At 41.9% G+C, this 16,896-nt stretch overlaps 1 protein-coding gene across 2 annotated transcripts in view; it reads left to right on the forward strand.

Annotated features, from left to right (window-relative positions):
• SLC30A9 (solute carrier family 30 member 9) overlaps positions 1–16,896 on the forward strand; it is a 257,679-nt gene that overhangs the window by 226,249 nt on the left and 14,534 nt on the right. For both annotated transcript variants that reach the window (XM_030191340.1, XM_030191341.1), the window contains one exon: positions 5,886–6,015. In XM_030191340.1, coding sequence (XP_030047200.1) covers positions 5,886–6,015 — 130 coding nt within the window. The remainder of the gene's footprint in view (positions 1–5,885; positions 6,016–16,896) is intronic.

The raw sequence follows: 16,896 nt of genomic DNA on the forward strand, positions 1-16,896 counted from the left end.
CCAGTCAAGTAACTTAACATGCACACTTATAGGCAGCTTACAAAGAATAAAATCGTTTAAGTAAGAGATTCTATTACAAAACAAAATCAGTACAAATATTTGTGAAATAATGATCAGGTCGTGTTTGGTTGGGGACATGGAATTGTAAATGATTGCTGAGTATACATTGTCCATACTCTGCCTTTATGCTTCATGTTTTGTTGGTTTTATGCTCTGGACAATTTTTGTCTAATTGCTTGTATATGTTTATTTATTTGTTACATTTGTACCCCACATTTTCACACCTATTTTCAGGCTCAGTGTGGCTTACATGGTGCTGGAGAGGTGATGGTAGGCTCCGGTGTAAACAAATACAAATAATAGGATTAGGTTGTGGTAGAAAAAGGTTCATGTGGTAGGGACCACATAGAGGGAAACAAGAACAGATGAGATTGTTGGAGATCATTACGAACTGCAGTGTTGTAGTGTCGCAGAGTTCATGCATTTATGTTGGGTCAGGAGGGTAAGCCTTTTGAAACAGGTGAGTTTTTAGCTTTTTCCTGAATTGTAGGTGATCGTACGTTGTTTTCAGGGCTTTTGGTAGCGCGTTCCACAGTTGTGTTCTGATGTAGGAAAAACTGGATGCGTAAGTTGATTTGTATTTTAGTCCTTTGCAGCTTGGATAGTGAAGATGTAGGTATTTTCGTGTTGATGTGGATGCGTTTTGGGTTGGTAGGTCGATCAAGTCTGTCATGTATCCCGGTGCCTCACCGTAGATGATTTTGTGAACCATAGTGCAGATTTTGAAGGTGATGCGTTGTTTGATAGGGAGCCAGTGTAGTTTTTCGCAAAGGGGTATTGCGCTTTCGAATCGCATTTTTCCAAAGATAAGTCTTGCTGCCGTGTTTTGAGCGGTCTGAAGTTTCCTTAAGATTTGTTCTTTGCATCCCGCGTATATTCCATTGCAATAGTCTACATGGCTTAGCACCATTGATTGTATCAGGTTGCGAAATATTTCCCTCAAGAAGAATTGTTTCACACGTTTGAGTTTCCACATTGTGAAGAACATTTTCTTTGTATTGGATTTTACTTGATTCTTTAACGTTAAGTAACGGTCCATTGTGACACTGAGGATTTTCAGGCTGTCTGAGACTGGGAGGGTGTGATCCGGGTTGGTGGTAGTAGTGGGGTTGTCCATGCTGTATTGGGATGAGAGAATGAGCCAATGTGTTTTTTCTTTGTTGAGTTTTAGTTGGAATGCGTTTGCCCAGTCAACCATGATGTTTAAGCCTATCTTGATTTCATTAGTGATTTCTGTCAGGGTGGATCTGTAAGGAATGTATATAGTAACGTCGTCTGCATAGATGAAGGGGTTAAGGCCATGGTTGGATAAGGTCTTAGCTAGTGGGGTCATCATTAGGTTGAAGAGGATCGACGACAGTGGTGATCCTTGTGGTACTCCGCAGTCTGCTTTCCATGATGATGATATGCTTGATTTTAAATTTACTTGATATGTTCTTGTGGTCAGGAAACCTTCGAGCCATCTGAGTACTTTGCCTCCAATCCCGAACTTGTCGAGTAATCTCATTAATATGTTATGGTTTACCATGTCGAATGCACTAGACATGTCGAATTGGAGGAGGAGGATGTTGGTACTTTTTGCTGCTTGCTGCTTGAATTTGGCTAGGAGAGTGAGTAGTACTGTTTCTGTGCTGTGTAGGGGACGAAAGCCTGAATGTGACTCATGTAGTATTGAGAATTTGTATATGTAATCTGTGAGTTGCTTGGCCACCATGCTTTCCATCATTTTGATTGACAGCGGGATGGATGCTACCGGTCGATAGTTGGTGATTTTGTTTGCTTTTTTCGTGATGTCTTTTGGTATCGGGGTGAGTAGAATATTGCCATGTTCCTTCAGGAAGACACCTTGTTGGAGCATGTAGTTTAGGTGGGATGTGAGATATGCTATGTAGCGGTCAGGGGCGGATTTCAGTAGGTAGTTGGGGCAGGTATCTAGTTTGCAGTGAGTGTTGGCGAACCTGCTGAAGGGGGGCAAAGTTCAGCCAAATGCGGTCAGTTGGGTATTCGCCCATGGGTGGGTCCAGTTCGTCAAGGAAATTTTCGATGTCGGTGTTGTCTTTGGATAGCATGCTGCGTAGGTTTACTATTTTCTCAAAGAAGTACTTAGCCAAATTGTCTGCGGATGGGATGTCTGTATTCAATGCGGTGATCGGGTTGGTGTCTAATAGTTTGTTCACGAGTTGGTATAGCTTCTTCGTGTCTTTGTAGTCTGTCCCTATTTTATTTTTATAGTAAGATCGTTTGGTCCGTCTTATTGCGTATTTGTATTTTCTTTGTGATTGTTTCCATTTGTTGAGTGTGTGTTCATCATTGTTTTTTGCCATGCTCGTTCGAGTTTCCTGACTTGTGTTTTTAATTTTTTCAGTTCGTCGGTGAACCATGGTATCGATCTATGCTTGATTGTGGTTCTTGTTCGAAGTGGTGCTATTTCATCTAATATGTGTTTGCATCTGAGCAAGTGCAAGGTGATGCATGCGGGAAAAAAGAACCCGAATTATAGCTACGTCATGCAAGGTTCCACCTTAGGAGTTACGGACCAAGAAAGGGATCTGGGTGTCGTCGTCGATAATACACTGAAACCTTCTGCTCAGTGTGCTGCTGCGGCTCGGAAAGCGAATAGAATGTTGGGTATTATTAGGAAAGGTATGGAAAACAGGTGTGAGGATGTTATAATGCCGTTATATCACTCCATGGTGCGACCGCACCTTGAGTATTGTGTTCAATTCTGGTCGCCGCATCTCAAGAAAGACATAGTGTAATTGGAAAAGGTGCAGCGAAGGGCGACTAAAATGATAGCGGGGATGGGACGACTTCCCTATGAAGAAAGACTAAGGAGGCTAGGGCTTTTCAGCTTGGAGAAGAGACGGCTGAGGGGAGGCATGATAGAGGTATATAAAATAATGAGTGGAGTGGAACAGGTGGATGTGAAGCGTCTGTTCACGCCTTCCAAAAATACTAGGACTAGGGGGCATGCGATGAAACTACAGGGTAGTAAATTTAAAACAAATCAGAGAAATTTTTCTTCACCCAACGCGTAATTAAACTCTGGAATTCGTTGCTGGAGAACTTGGTGAAGGTGGTTAGCTTGGTAGAGTTTAAAAGGGGGTTAGACGGTTTCCTAAAAGACAAGTCCATAAACCGCTACTAAATGGCCTTGGGAAAAATGCACAATTCCGGGAATAACATGTATAAAATGTTTGTACGTTTGGGAAGCTTGCCAGGTGCCCTTGGCCTGGATTGGCCGCTGTCATGGACAGGATGCTGGGCTCGATGGACCCTTGGTCTTTTCCCAGTGTGGCATTACTTATGTACTTATCTTTTATCCCATTCCGAGAGGTAGTTTGTGGTTTCTGTTTGTGCTGACCATTCATTGTTGTATATCAATTGCCAAAATGTTCTCTTGTCTACATGGCCTCTTGTTGAGTATGTTGAATGTTCTTGGGTTTGGTGTTCTGTTCTCCCTTCTTCCGCCAGTGTAGGGATACGTTTAGTTTATGATGATCAGACCAGGGAGTTTCTGTCCATTTAATATCTGTTATTATTAGGTTCTGGTCTATAGCAATTTTGTGTGAGATGAGGTCTGGTGTATGCCCTTTAATGTGAGTTGCTTGCATACGTGGCCATTTGAGGTCCCATAAGTGGAGGAACTCCTTACATTCTCGAGCGTTGTTTGAGTTTGGGTCTTCTAAGTGGAGGTTGATGTCTCTTAGTATTAGTACATTGGAATTGGTTACACAAGTGTTTGAGATGAAATCCATTAGGTTAGTCTGGCCTTCGTTCCAATTACCTGGGGGTCTGTAGAACAGGACACAGTTCAGGTTGTTGCATAGGGTTTTCTTGTGGATTCTGATTGAGGCGATTTCAAGTTGGGGTGTCATGGATTCGGCCGTGGTTTCGATGTTAAAGTGAGATCGATAGATTAGTGCTATGCCTCCGCCTCTTTTTCCCTTTCTGGTCCAGTGTATGATTTTGTAACCTGGGGGGCTTAGGTCTAGGATTATGGGATCTTTCTGATCATGGATCCAGGTTTCGGTGATGAAGAGTAGGTCAGGGTCTTCTGTCAAGATCCATTCTGTTAGAATCGTTGTTTTGTTTACTGCTGATCTGGCATTGATGTAGCCCACTTGGATTGTTAGGTATGGGTCTGCTGTGTTTGGTGTTGTGTGGACTTTTATTAGTTGTCGTTTCTTTGTTGGGGTGAGCTTGTTTGGGCCCTTCTTTGCCTTCTGTGTTGCTTGTCCATAAGTTGGTGTACTTCCTCCATTTAGGTTGTGATGTGTTTGATGAGGTGAGGTGTGTCGGATCAATCTTTGATGATTATGCAGTGTGTATGATGATGCTTTCTGTGAGGGGGGTGGTTGTTGTGAGGTGGATCAATGATAATGAGTAGATAGTTAGGAGTAGTTTGAGGATCTCCATTTTGGTTTTCGTTCTCTGTGACTGGTAGAGGGGCTTTTCTAATGACTGGATGTGTGTGAGTGATTTGTTTGGGTTGAATCTATCAGCTATCCATGCTTGCATCAAATTAGGTTAATTGACTTGGACTGATTAGTGTGTGGGATGGGTATATGCACTTCATCAATTCCTAAATGCTCAGCTTCTCAATTTTTCTCCAGTATTTTCACAATTATCTTAACTTTTAGTTTCTCCAGTATTTTCACAATTATCTTAATTGTTAGTTTCGATTCTTACAAATAATTACTCAATATCGTAGTACTTATCTCAGTTTCTCCATCCAGGGTGTATGTAAAGTCGGTTCAGGAGTCAGTTCATCATCATCAGTAGTTCGCATTTCGCATGTTGCTGTTAGGTTCGTATCGGTACCTTTTCGCCGGCGGACGTGTGCTGCTCTCATCCAACAATCGATGTGAGTGGTGCGGGGCATCGCCGACCGACCACGCATTGCTCCTGGCCTCACGTCGCTCACGTCACACTCCGGTGATCGCCTCCGATGCCTGCCCCTCAGTTTTGCTCCTCTGTGCTGCTCCTCGCTTCCGCTGTCCTCCGTCTCTGCTACTCCCTGTGAATGGCGCTCCGCTCCCTTCCTCCGCCGGCCGGCGCTGCATGTAGTGTGCCTGGCCGGTGATGTTGGAGGTGGATATGACGGGTGCAGGCGGGCGTGTGGTCGGCGATGCAGGAGGTGGTGGTCATCAGACGGGCGGGCGGTCGGCGATGCCAGAGAAGGGTGCGGGTGGGTGGCTGGCGTCACTGGAGGTGGGTGCAGGCGGACGGGTGCTAGGCCAGGGCTCGGCAGCAACGCGGTCTTGGTTGGGGGTAGTCGCAATCGATTCTCTGCGACGTCCCAGCCCAGACTGGATGTCCGAGAATTAGAACGAGCTCTGCCTTGCTCCCTGCTCCGCTTCCCGGTGAGGTCGGGCCGGTCTCCAGCTGATCTCCAGCCAGTCCTGTTTGCAGTCGCTGGAGCTAACTGCTCCTAGACCAGCTAGTCAGCAGCCACCTGTGACCCTATGTGATTAGGCGAGTAATAAATATGTTAAAATAAATAATAAAACAATAAAAATACTTCTAATACAAATAGGACCATGTAAATTCCACTGTGTTCCATCTATAAGCAGTTTTAAAACAGTGTTGTAGCTTGATGTTGGAATATATTCCTCAGTTTTAATATTAATGAACTTTAAGTGTGAGTACTGAGTAGGAAAGTAATCATGGTATTTTTACATTCACAGTGTAACTGTTGGGCAATAGCAACTAGATAAAAAGTAATAAAGTTGTGATTCACACATTTTTTTTCATAACTTCTCTCCTTGTCTTAGAGGTTAATGTATAATGAATTGAGACAGCTTTTTATATTTTTCCCCCAGAGCCATTCATGACGTGAAAGCTACAGACATGGGAATGAACAAAGTGAGATTCAAGGCAGAAGTAGACTTTGATGGACGGGTTGTTACACGTTCTTACTTGGAAAAACAAGATATTGAACAGATGTTAAATGTGAGTCTGCTGTGCTGAGCAATCCCATTTTCTGTGTTTTATTGATTGGTTTATAGTTAGACATTAATGATTCCTGTATTAACAAGGATGTTGAAACCCAGCTTTGTTAGCAAGTTGAGTACAATGTGGTGTTATTGTCCACTAGCTTATATCCTGAAAGTAACTCAGTTTTTTCTGTGGTAACTTGAGAGAAAAATGAAACACTAAATTTCATATGAGATTGCACTTTCCCATTTTTGAAGATTGCATGGTGAAAGCAAGCATATATTTGCTCTTCACAGCATTTTTTTATTCTGTATATATTTGTTTTTAACCTTGAATGAGGCTGCCATTGGGGCAAGATGTGTTAAACCATCAGTGCTTTTGGATTTATTTAGAACAGTGGTTCCCAAACCTGGTCCTGGAGGCACCCCAGCCAGTCAGGTTTTCAAGATATCCACAGTGAATATTCATGGGAGAGATTTGTTAGCCCTGCCTCTTCTGCATGCAGATCTCTCTCATGAATATTGATTATGGATATCCTGAAAACCTGACTGGCTGGGGTGCCTCCAGGACCGGGTTTGGGAACCACTGATTTAGAATATTACATTATTGATATGCCTCTTTCTTTGACTCAGAAAAAAATTGAAGAGGTGGAACTTGAACCATCTAAGCTGTTCTCCAAGGACAAGCAGGATATAACATAATGTAGTATTTTATGTTCTATGCGGATTACAGACAAATGAATCTGGAAATTACCAGAGAATAAAAGCATTCTAATAGTATTAACAATATAAAATCCCTTCAAAAATACAATAAAATCAATTAACTAAAAGAACAAACAACAAAATCATTATGCCATAAAGTTTAGAATTAATTTTCTATACAAGTCTAAAATGTCTGTAATCTAAAGCAGAGAGCATACATTTCAAGATAGTTTTATCCAGACTTGGGCATAAACAGCTCTTCAGCTTTTGTACAAACTCTTGAGAGAGTTCACTGTTTTGGGTATGTGCTTGTGCCTTCCTATGTGCCGCTGTCGCATGGAAACTATCAGTTGCAGTTTTTTCCAAGAAGCTTAATGGTTGCATTCTTTTGGTGCTCCCTCTCAGCTACAGTCTGGTTTTGCAAGTGAGGATTCTTCTGGCAGAATTAGCATTTTTCTGTGTGCAAGTCCTGTGGGGTCTTTTCCTAATAGTTGCTTTAGTTAGGTTTTTTAGGCATTTCTCAGTTTCCTTTCTTTTTTTTTTTTTGTCAGCTCTCTTGGCCTTAGTAGGCCTAGAGCACCCAGTCAGGTATTTTTCATCATCAAGCCATCTTGATTTTGCTGCAGCAATTTTTTTTTGTTCATGTCTTAGAAAAAAGTTCCCAGTAGCTTTAAGAAGTGTTCTGTTGCAACAAGAGCATATCTAGAGTACCCATTCTTGGTACATACCATGCCTAGAACTTGATCATGATCCCTCTCATTGTTGTCTTTGCTCAGATGTTAGAGAGGAATCCATAACACGTATGGATTTTTTGCACCAGTAATTCCAGTCCATCAACATTGGAAGCATTGGTCTCCATGGCTCCCAGAGCTGCATCACACTGGGGACTCATTGAGAGAATCTTGATCATTCTCGACTTTTAGCATCTATAGCAACCATTGGGATCAGTCATTGTCCAGTCCCCTCGCAAAGAAGAGAAGGACTCATCCTCGTTTTCATCAGCCATGAAGACACCAAGATGCCAGATGTCAGGCAGAGCCTAGGACACACCAACATGGAGCCCTTTCAGAACACAGCACCAAGATCACTGGTGTTCTTGAAGTTCCCCTTATGTGAGGACCGCTCATCCTCCATGGTATCAGAGGAGGTGCAACAGCCTCTGTGGAGCTAAGACCCAGCTCACAATCCACCTCAAGTAACTCAGGAGGATGTGACCGCTTTGATTCCTATGCCTCCACCTTTGTCTATGGCAGCCTTTGAGAAGCTGCTTATGAGAAAGTTTGAGGGACACATGGAACACTTCTTTTTTCAATGTGAAGCTGCTGCTTCAACGACATCGATGCCGAGGCTCGAGGTGATTCAACAGATATTTGAAGCTTCCTCATTGCCAGCAGAAAATGCGTTGACACCAAGACCTTGAAGGGCTTAAGAGTGGGTACTGATCATGCTGGTGTTGATATCCAGTAATCAGGAGAGGAAGCTTCCCCAGCACATCAGAGATCCCCAGTGCCTGGATGCCCATGACTCAGGCCTAAATGGTCAATTGTTCAGGGCAGGCAAAGACTCGGACTTCTGCTAAACACTTTTATGAAGCAGCATCAGAATGCTTTCTAGACATCTGAAGAAGAACCAGGTGTCTCCTCAGGAGGAATCCACTAGTCTCCCATCAGATCCCACCGTACCCTCCTCCAAAGGAGCTCTCATTCATTGAATTTATCAGAAAGATGGCTAAGACTGTGCTGTATTCAGTAGAGAAGGAGGAGGAACCCAGGGCAGAAATATTGGGAATCCTCCAATTACTTGACACCCCTCCCTACCCCTGGGAAGGTGTGTGAATGCCCATTTCACAGAGTCATGAAGGAAATACAGATGAGAATATGGGAGAACCCCTCTCTGTACCTCCTGTTAATAAGAAGATTGACTCTTTATGTATAGAGTTGAAAAGGCTCCAGTATTTGAAAAGTTGCAGATTCCTCACCATTCCATGGTAGCTAATTCCACTCTCAAAAGAGCCAGGAGTATGAAGACTCACTCCTTGGTGCTCCTGGGGAAGAGAGACAAGGACCTTGGAGTATTTTAGGAAGAAATTGTTTCAGAATACTCACATCCCACATAACAGTCTACTAGCTCTTTCTGAGTATGCACTTGTGGTACACTGTAAACATATGGGCCATGAACCTCAAGCCAGAAGTGCAGGAGAAGCTTGCTGATATGCCATGCCACAGAGAGAATCTCTTTGGAAATAAGCTTCAAGAGGCTGCTACCCTCCTCAAGCAGCATTCAGACCGTCTTCAGGCCCACTTCTGACCCAGCTTCCTCTTCTAGTAGGTTTTATAGATGGAGGCAGTGGATATCCTATTACTTTCATAGACATAGATATCCTCCTCAATACCTCGGGGACCTTGCTCTCATCCAGAACCCCTAACCAGCTCCCTAGTCAAAACTAGGGATGGGATTTGATTGGCTCCAGCAGAACATACCTTCAATTCCTGTAGTCATTCTGAACAACCTTCAAGTAGGAGGGAGACTTTTAAATTTTTTTTTCAGCAAGATGGCTTCTTATAAGCTCAGATCAGTGGGTTCTCAAAATTGACCATTAAGGTTACCATCTTCAGTTAGAGAACTTTCCTCCAAATTGCTCACTGGAACATCAGAAATAGCTTACCAAAGAACTCTTTTTTTTTTCCCCTCTTCAGGCCAATGCGGTCAAACCCAGATCCACTGCAGAAGAGGGGAAAGGATTTTTATTCCAAATGCATCCTGATCACAAAAAAGATGGGAGGGGGGTGGATTTCATCCCATCCTAGACCTATGGGCGCTGTACAAGTAACTGTCCATGCTCAGGTTGATTTGCTTAGGCACCCTCATTCCCCTACTACAAAACGGGATTGGATTTAAAGGATGCTTATACCCACATACAGATGCATCCAAATCACAGGAAATATCTGAGATTCATAGTAGGGAAGCACTACTTCCAATATCACATATTGCCCTTTTGGCCTCACATCAGCACTAGGAGTATCACATTACCTATCAGTCATAGCAGCTTCTCTACGCAGACTGTGGGTGCACGTGTTTCTCTAGTTGGATGATTGGCTGGTCAAGATCACATCAGAGGAAGGTGCAAAAGAATCAACGTACATGGTTGCTAGAGTTACTAGGGTTCATTATAATCTGTCCCAAGTCACAGTTGAGCTTATCACAGAAATTTGAGTTTATAGACGGAGGAAGGGCATGCGGATGGTGGGGGGCAGCAGCGACTTTTGGTCAGGGGGAGAGCAAAGTGTAGAATGTGGTTGTGCTTTTTGTTGGAGGGGGGGAAGAGTTTTGGTTTCAGCTGAAAATGCAATGACATTTTCAGCCGAATCTGGATTTTGAGCCAGTTTTGGCACCAAAATTGAAACTTGGTCAGCTTCCACTCCTATAGTGGTGTGGGACCTCAATATCATTTTAACCCAAATAATGAAGGCTCCTTTTCAGCCACTAGATACTACTACCTGAAATAACGTAATCTGGGAGGACCTGTTTTGTGCACACATCCTTAGGTAGTATCAGAATTCCATCGTAACCAGTCAGTTTTCCAAACCTCATGTCCATAAACATGAAAGCGCAGTGCACACTTTAGACCACATGAAAGGCTTGGCCTTCTATCTGGAGCAGACTAAAGCCCATTGAGAGTCAATTTTTTGAATCGAACATGATGGAGGCTGCTATTGACAAATGCACTCTTTTGAATTGGCTGACTGCATTTCTTTCACTTAGGCTCAAATGGGCCTAACTCTAGAGGGCCCTATCACAGCTCATGTTAGAGCTCTATGGCTGTGCTGGTAACCCACTTAAGGTCAACCTCCATAGAGGAAATTTGCAGTGCTCCAACGTGGTCTTCTGTCCACCCTTTCAAATTGCATTATTGTTTGGAACAGGACATCTGACACAACAGTCAATTTGGCCAGATGATTCTCCAGAATTTACTTGGGGTTTAGAATCCAACTCTGTAGGCCCATTTATTTCTGTTTCAGACTGCCTTCCTAAATGAGTAAATAAGTAAACAAATAGAGTTCATAAGGTTATCTTTAATATGTATGTTTATTTATAATTTCTTATATACCAACTGCAAGTCCAAAGGTTACTGAAATGGTATGTATTCAGGTACAGTAGGTAATTTTCTGTTTCTGGAGGGCTCACAATCTGAGGGGTCATTTTACAAAGCTGCTAGCAGTTTTAGTGTGCGATAAACACTAGAGACGCCCATATATTCCTATGGGCATCTCTAGTGTTTAGCTCACACTAAAAATGCTAGTGTGCCTTTGTTAAAGACCCCCTTAGTTTGTACCTGAGGCAGTGGAGGTCTAGATCACAAGGAGCTGCAATGGGATTGGTTGTTGCCTTGGCTGTTGCAGGGCAGGTATTCCCATTTTTTGTTGAAGGCAGTCTGCAGCTAGGGAGTCCCACATGTCATATGATATCTTGCTTAATCTCAGAAAATAACAGGACAGCAAGATACATTATATGTTTCTTTGTCTTGGAGTTGAATTCCATTAACTAGAGACTGGACTGACTAGGTGTGTGGCAATGGCAGCAGGAAAGTGCGTGCACATGTGTAATGAATTTTCTCAAACGTTTGTACAAAAGCTAGAGAACTCTGCTTGGGCAGGGCTTCATTGAATGATATCATCCACATGTGAGAATATGTATTCTGCTACCTCAGAGAACACCTGCTAAAAGTAAGTAACTTTATTTTGTCAGGTAAGAGCTTGAGTCCAATCTATTTTAATTTAATTTTTATGACGTTTCAAAACGTATACATCAAGATAACTCTTGAAATAAGAAAACCAATATGTTTAGAATTAAATTATACAGGAATATAGAACATTAGTCAGTAGCTTCAGCCCCTGGGAACCCCCCCCCCCCCCCCCCCCCCCCCCGGAGCACTCGTCTTCCAACTGCTCACTCTCCTCCAAGTGATCCACTGTCTGAAAAGCAGGGGGGTAGCTTTCCTCGGTCTTAGACATTTCTTCCAAGCTTTATTAGAGTTACATTTTGATTGTATTTTGGAACTCTGGTGACCAGACTATCTTGAATCAGTTTGGACTGACCAGTTTTTTTCCAGCAAATAAAGTCTTAGCATATTGCTGTGGAAAGATGTGAATCTGATCCTATTAGGTACAGAATGCCATAATGTAAATCATTGAGAGCCACCTGCTTTCCAAACTACTTTATCTTTGTTATGTAAATTTAAAATTTCTATAACTAAAAAATTCAGAAAAAATATTCTGTATTAGAAACATAGAAACATGATGGCAGATAAGCATCAAATGTCCCATCCAGTCTGCCCATTCTCAGTAACCATTAATGCCTCCTTTTTCTAAGGGATCCCACGTGCCTGTTCCACACTTTTTAAATTCTGACACAGTCTTTGTCTCTATAATCTCCATTGGGAGGCCATTCCACACATCCACCACTCTTTCAATGAAAGAGTATTTTCTTAGATTCCTCCTATTTCCTCTTAACTTCATTCTATGCCTTCTCATTCCAGAGTTTTCCTTCATTTGAAAAAACCTCTCCTCCTGTACATTAATGCCACTGAGATATTTAAACGTCTCTATCATATCCCCTCTCCCGTCCGTCTCTATCATATCCCCTCTCCTGCCTCTCTTCCAGAATATACATGTTGATGATGTTCATAAGCCTGTCCTTATATTTTTTATGATGGAAACCACTTACCAATTTTGTAGCCACCCTCTGGACAGACTCCATCGTGTTTATTTCTTTCTGTAGGTGCGATCTCCAGAATTGCACTCTGTGCTCTAAATGGGGCCTCACCAGAGACTTATATAAGGGTACTGTTCCCTATTTTTTTTCTGCCGGGCATCCCAATAGTCTGAAGAATGTGTTAGCTGTGAAACCTGCCTCCAATGTATTTAAACCACCTTTTGATTAATTTCTGCTTGCCTCAGTTTTTGTGTTTTTAATGTTTGGGTACTAGTGGTTTCATTTTGCATGTTTTCTATGCATCTCCAGAGAGGCATTTGTTTTGTAGTTAAAATAGAATGAGGGGGCATAGGATGAAGGTGAAGGTGGATAGGCTCAGAAGTAACCTGAAGAAATACTTCACAGAAAGGGTGGTGAATTTGTGGAACAGCCTCCCGGTAGAAGTGATTTTGATGAAAACAGTATCTGAATTCGAGAGCTTGGTTCAAGTACATAGTATCTCTAAGGGAGAGATAGAGAGAATAGATGGCATGGATGGGAAGACTGAATAGGCCATATGGTCTTTATTTGACTACATTTCTCTGTTTCTAATTTCATTTTTGAGTTATTTCAGTTCCTTCGTATTGTTACACTTACATACCATTTCTGGCACAGGTTGCGCCTTTACATCCTCCTCAATGACGACTGAAGCAAAGAATTCATTTAGTCTTGTCTGCTATGGCCTTGAGGAGGTGTTGATGCCTCTGTACAGGTCGCTGTTGATGCCTCAACTGGAGTACTGTGTTCAGTTTTGGAGGCCGCACCTTTCTAAGGATATAAAAAGACTAGAAGCAGTGCACAGGAAGGTGACAAAAATGATATGGGGTTTGCACCAAAAGACATATGAGAAGATCCTGAAAGACCTGAATATGTATAGCCTAGAGGAAAGAAGGGACAGGAGAGATATGGTACAGACATTTTAAATACTTGAAACGTATTAATATAGGAACAAATCTCTTCCAGAGAAGGGAAATGGTAAAATTAGAGAACATGAACTGAGGTTGCAGGGTGGTAGACTTTGGAGTAATGTGAGGAAATTCTTTTTCACGGAGAGGGTGGTAGATGCCTGGAATTCCCTCCCGAGGGAGGTGGTAAAAGACAAAAACAGTGACAGAATTCAAAAAGGCGTGGGATGAACCCAGAGGAATTCTATTTAGAGAATAGATGGTTTAAAACAAAAGTAAAAAGTTTAGGATAGGCTGAAAAGAGCTTCAGTGGTAGCTTCAGTAGCTGGAACTAAGGCAGTGCTGGGCAGACTTACATTCTGGGTCCTACAAATGATAAGACTTATTCAGATAGGCTGGAGTAGGCTTTGAGGGCAACTCCAGTAGGTGGAACATAAAGATAGTCACGTGGACTTCTGTGGTCTATGTCCCAGAAACACCAAAGAAAGACTTGTGATAAAGTATATAATATCACATTCATTGTTGATTTAATCATGAATTCATAATGAGTGTGACTTGGGTAGACTGGATAGACCATTCAGGTCTTTATCTATCTTCACTTACTATGTTACTGTGTCCTCCCTGAGTGCACCTTTAACTCCTTGATGATCTTTTTTTTTTTAATACTGTGCACAGAATTTTAAAATTTTATGCGCAGTATTCCCCCAGGAGTAACCCTTTCATTGTAGATATAATTTATATCCTGGTGTCCCATCACTTAACCTGCTTCTACCAGGTCTCTGAGATGCCTGTTAATATCTGTCTCTTCATTTAGTCCTATATACCAAGGGCTCTCAACCCAGCCCTCGGGACAAACCTAGCCATTCAGGTTTTCAAGATACTCGGCATGAATATGCAAGAGATTAATTTGCATGCACTGCCTCCGTTGTATGCAAATTTATCTCATACATATTCATTGTGGATATCCTGAAAACCTGATTGGCTAGGTGTGTCCCGAGTACTGGGTTGAGAACCTCTGCTATATACTCTTCTCTCCCATCTTATTGTTTAGGCTTTTAGCATTTGTATATGGACATTTAAAAATGTAGGTTTTGTTTGTATCTACAAGCTGCTTAGCAGTTGACATGAATAAATTGCTATTTTTATGTTGTCTGCTGTTCCTTTAAAGTTACCTGGCTTAATTTTTACTTTTGTTGCAAATTTTGTTGAGATGCCTTAACTTTCCTGTTTTGATACTGTACTTCAAAAATACCTTACTCCAAAGAATATCATACAAGTTACATACTTGTTTAAGCAAAACAGAAATAATTATTATAATAAAAAGGATATTCCTAGGAAAAAGTAATAATAAATCCTTCTTAGACCTCTAAAGGAAGGGGAGCAGTACAGGAAAGACAAGGATATCTGAAAGGAAATAATAAAAAGGCCATTAATTTGAATTACCTCGCCTTCACTCAAAAATACAGCTCAAAATTAAGTTAGACCTCTCCAGTAGTAATCTTTTTCAAATCCAGGAAAGCTCTCAGTTGCTCTGCCTGAAAGTATACATATTTTATACATATATATTTTATCAGGCATCTACAGGGGTAAGCTATTAAAAAGGATGCCCCCCACAGATAACACATTCTGCCTAAGAAATGTTTTCTACAAAACAAAAAATGTAGTAGAGGATTCACGGAGTAACTCTAAAACATTTCCGTATTTATTTTAAGTAGGGTAGAGTTTCATATGATCACCACGGCTGGTTTCACTTCGCTCCCTCGATGAACATCTGCCCGTTTGTATTTTTAATCATAAACTCATCCCCCAACCTATCTATGCTGATAACATTAGCAATGACTCTATAATACTACTATCTTATCTACTCTTATCATTGCATTAGCAAATAACGTTTAGTGGCTGCGTGACACTTATCTCTGTGCATTGGTGTGCTCATAAGCCCCGACAGGTGCCTGTTTTGCTGTTTAAGCTTTGTCAAGGGGGAGTCACAACACTGGATTATTTGAATTTCCTCTTGCTGCCTCACGCTACAACCTCACTATGGCGGTGGCATCTTATACCGCCGCCATAGTGAGGTTGTAACGTGAGGCAGCAAGAGGACTTTCAAATAATCCGGTGTTGTGACTCCTCCCCCTTGACAAAGCTTAAACAGCGAAACAGGCACCTGTCGGGGCTTATGAGCACACCGATGCACAGAGATAAGTGTCACGCAGCCACTAAATGTTATTTGCTAATGCAATGATAAGAGTAGATAAGATAGTAGTATTATAGAGTAATTGCTAATGTTATCAGCATAGGTAGGTTGGGGGATGAGTCTGTGATTAAAAATACACAAGGACAGAGGTTCACCGAGGGAGTGAAGTGAAACCAGCCGTGGTGATCATATGAGACTCTACCCTACTTAAAATAAATACGGAAATGTTTTAGAGTTACTCCGTGAATCCTCTACTACATTTTTTGTTTTGTATGCAACAGGATTAGTAGAGTAGTGCCAGGTCGATTTGGCAGTTTAAGAAATGTTTTCAGCACTCTTGTGGTTTGTCTAGTCACATCAGGGTATATCCACACTTTTTTCCCCACAAAAAGGGACTTGAGAATTCTGAAAGTGCAACCTCTTGACCGTGTTCATGTTTTTCTGAAAAACAAATTATACCAATAATGTTGCTCACTCTCTGAATCCTCATTCATTGACGTTTCAAGCATCGCTGAAATATTAAGTTCTTCAGGCTTTCATCTTGCACCATAGCTCCTGGTTGATCTCCTGATGACTCTTCTTGTGGAAATATAATAGCTCTTATTCAAAGGAGGAATACCATCAGCAGGAAACTCAAGCACCTCAATTAAATCTCTCTTAAAGGCATCTACAGGGGAAGTCTCTGGAGACTTTCGGAAATTCAGAAGATGAATGTTTAACCTCCTGTTATAATTTTATATTTGCTCAGTCTTCTTGTGGATAACCATTTTGTCTTTAATTATAGTAGATGATGTATGTTGCAAGATTTTTTACCTCATCCTTTAAAGCTGAAATCATTTCTGAAAACTGTCTATCAGTTCCATCCAAGTTATTAGTTAAATTATCAGTTTACTCACAAGAGTTGTAACTTTAGTAGATTTTGCTACCATTGAATCCAACTTCTGAAGATCTTTCCAAATGCTCTCCAGCAACACTACCATAGGGGTGTTGCAGCCAGCCTCAGCTGCTAACTGCTCCCCAGTGTTCTCACTCTCACCAGCAGGTCTCACTGTAAACTCGTCCCTGATTGGAACCTACATGCAAGTGACTTCTGCACGGGGAAACCCCACTGCTACAGCTGAGTCCGTTGGGCATGGCAACAGGGTTGTACATCGGAGGAGAGAGTGTAACATCTAATCCTGAAGCTGAGGGTTCTCCTTTACACTGGGCTACAGCTGAGACAACCTCTCCAGATTCCTGTGCTGGGGTCCTGGACGGGTAGTGCACAGTTGTCTGCTACAGAGAAAATGAAGTTTTGGTGGTTGAGGAAATCACCTTTACAACGCATTTACGCTTGGTATGGGGC

The sequence above is a fragment of the Microcaecilia unicolor genome, chromosome 2, assembly GCF_901765095.1.
Source record: "Microcaecilia unicolor chromosome 2, aMicUni1.1, whole genome shotgun sequence".
In the NCBI taxonomy this organism is placed as follows: Eukaryota; Metazoa; Chordata; class Amphibia; order Gymnophiona; family Siphonopidae; genus Microcaecilia; species Microcaecilia unicolor.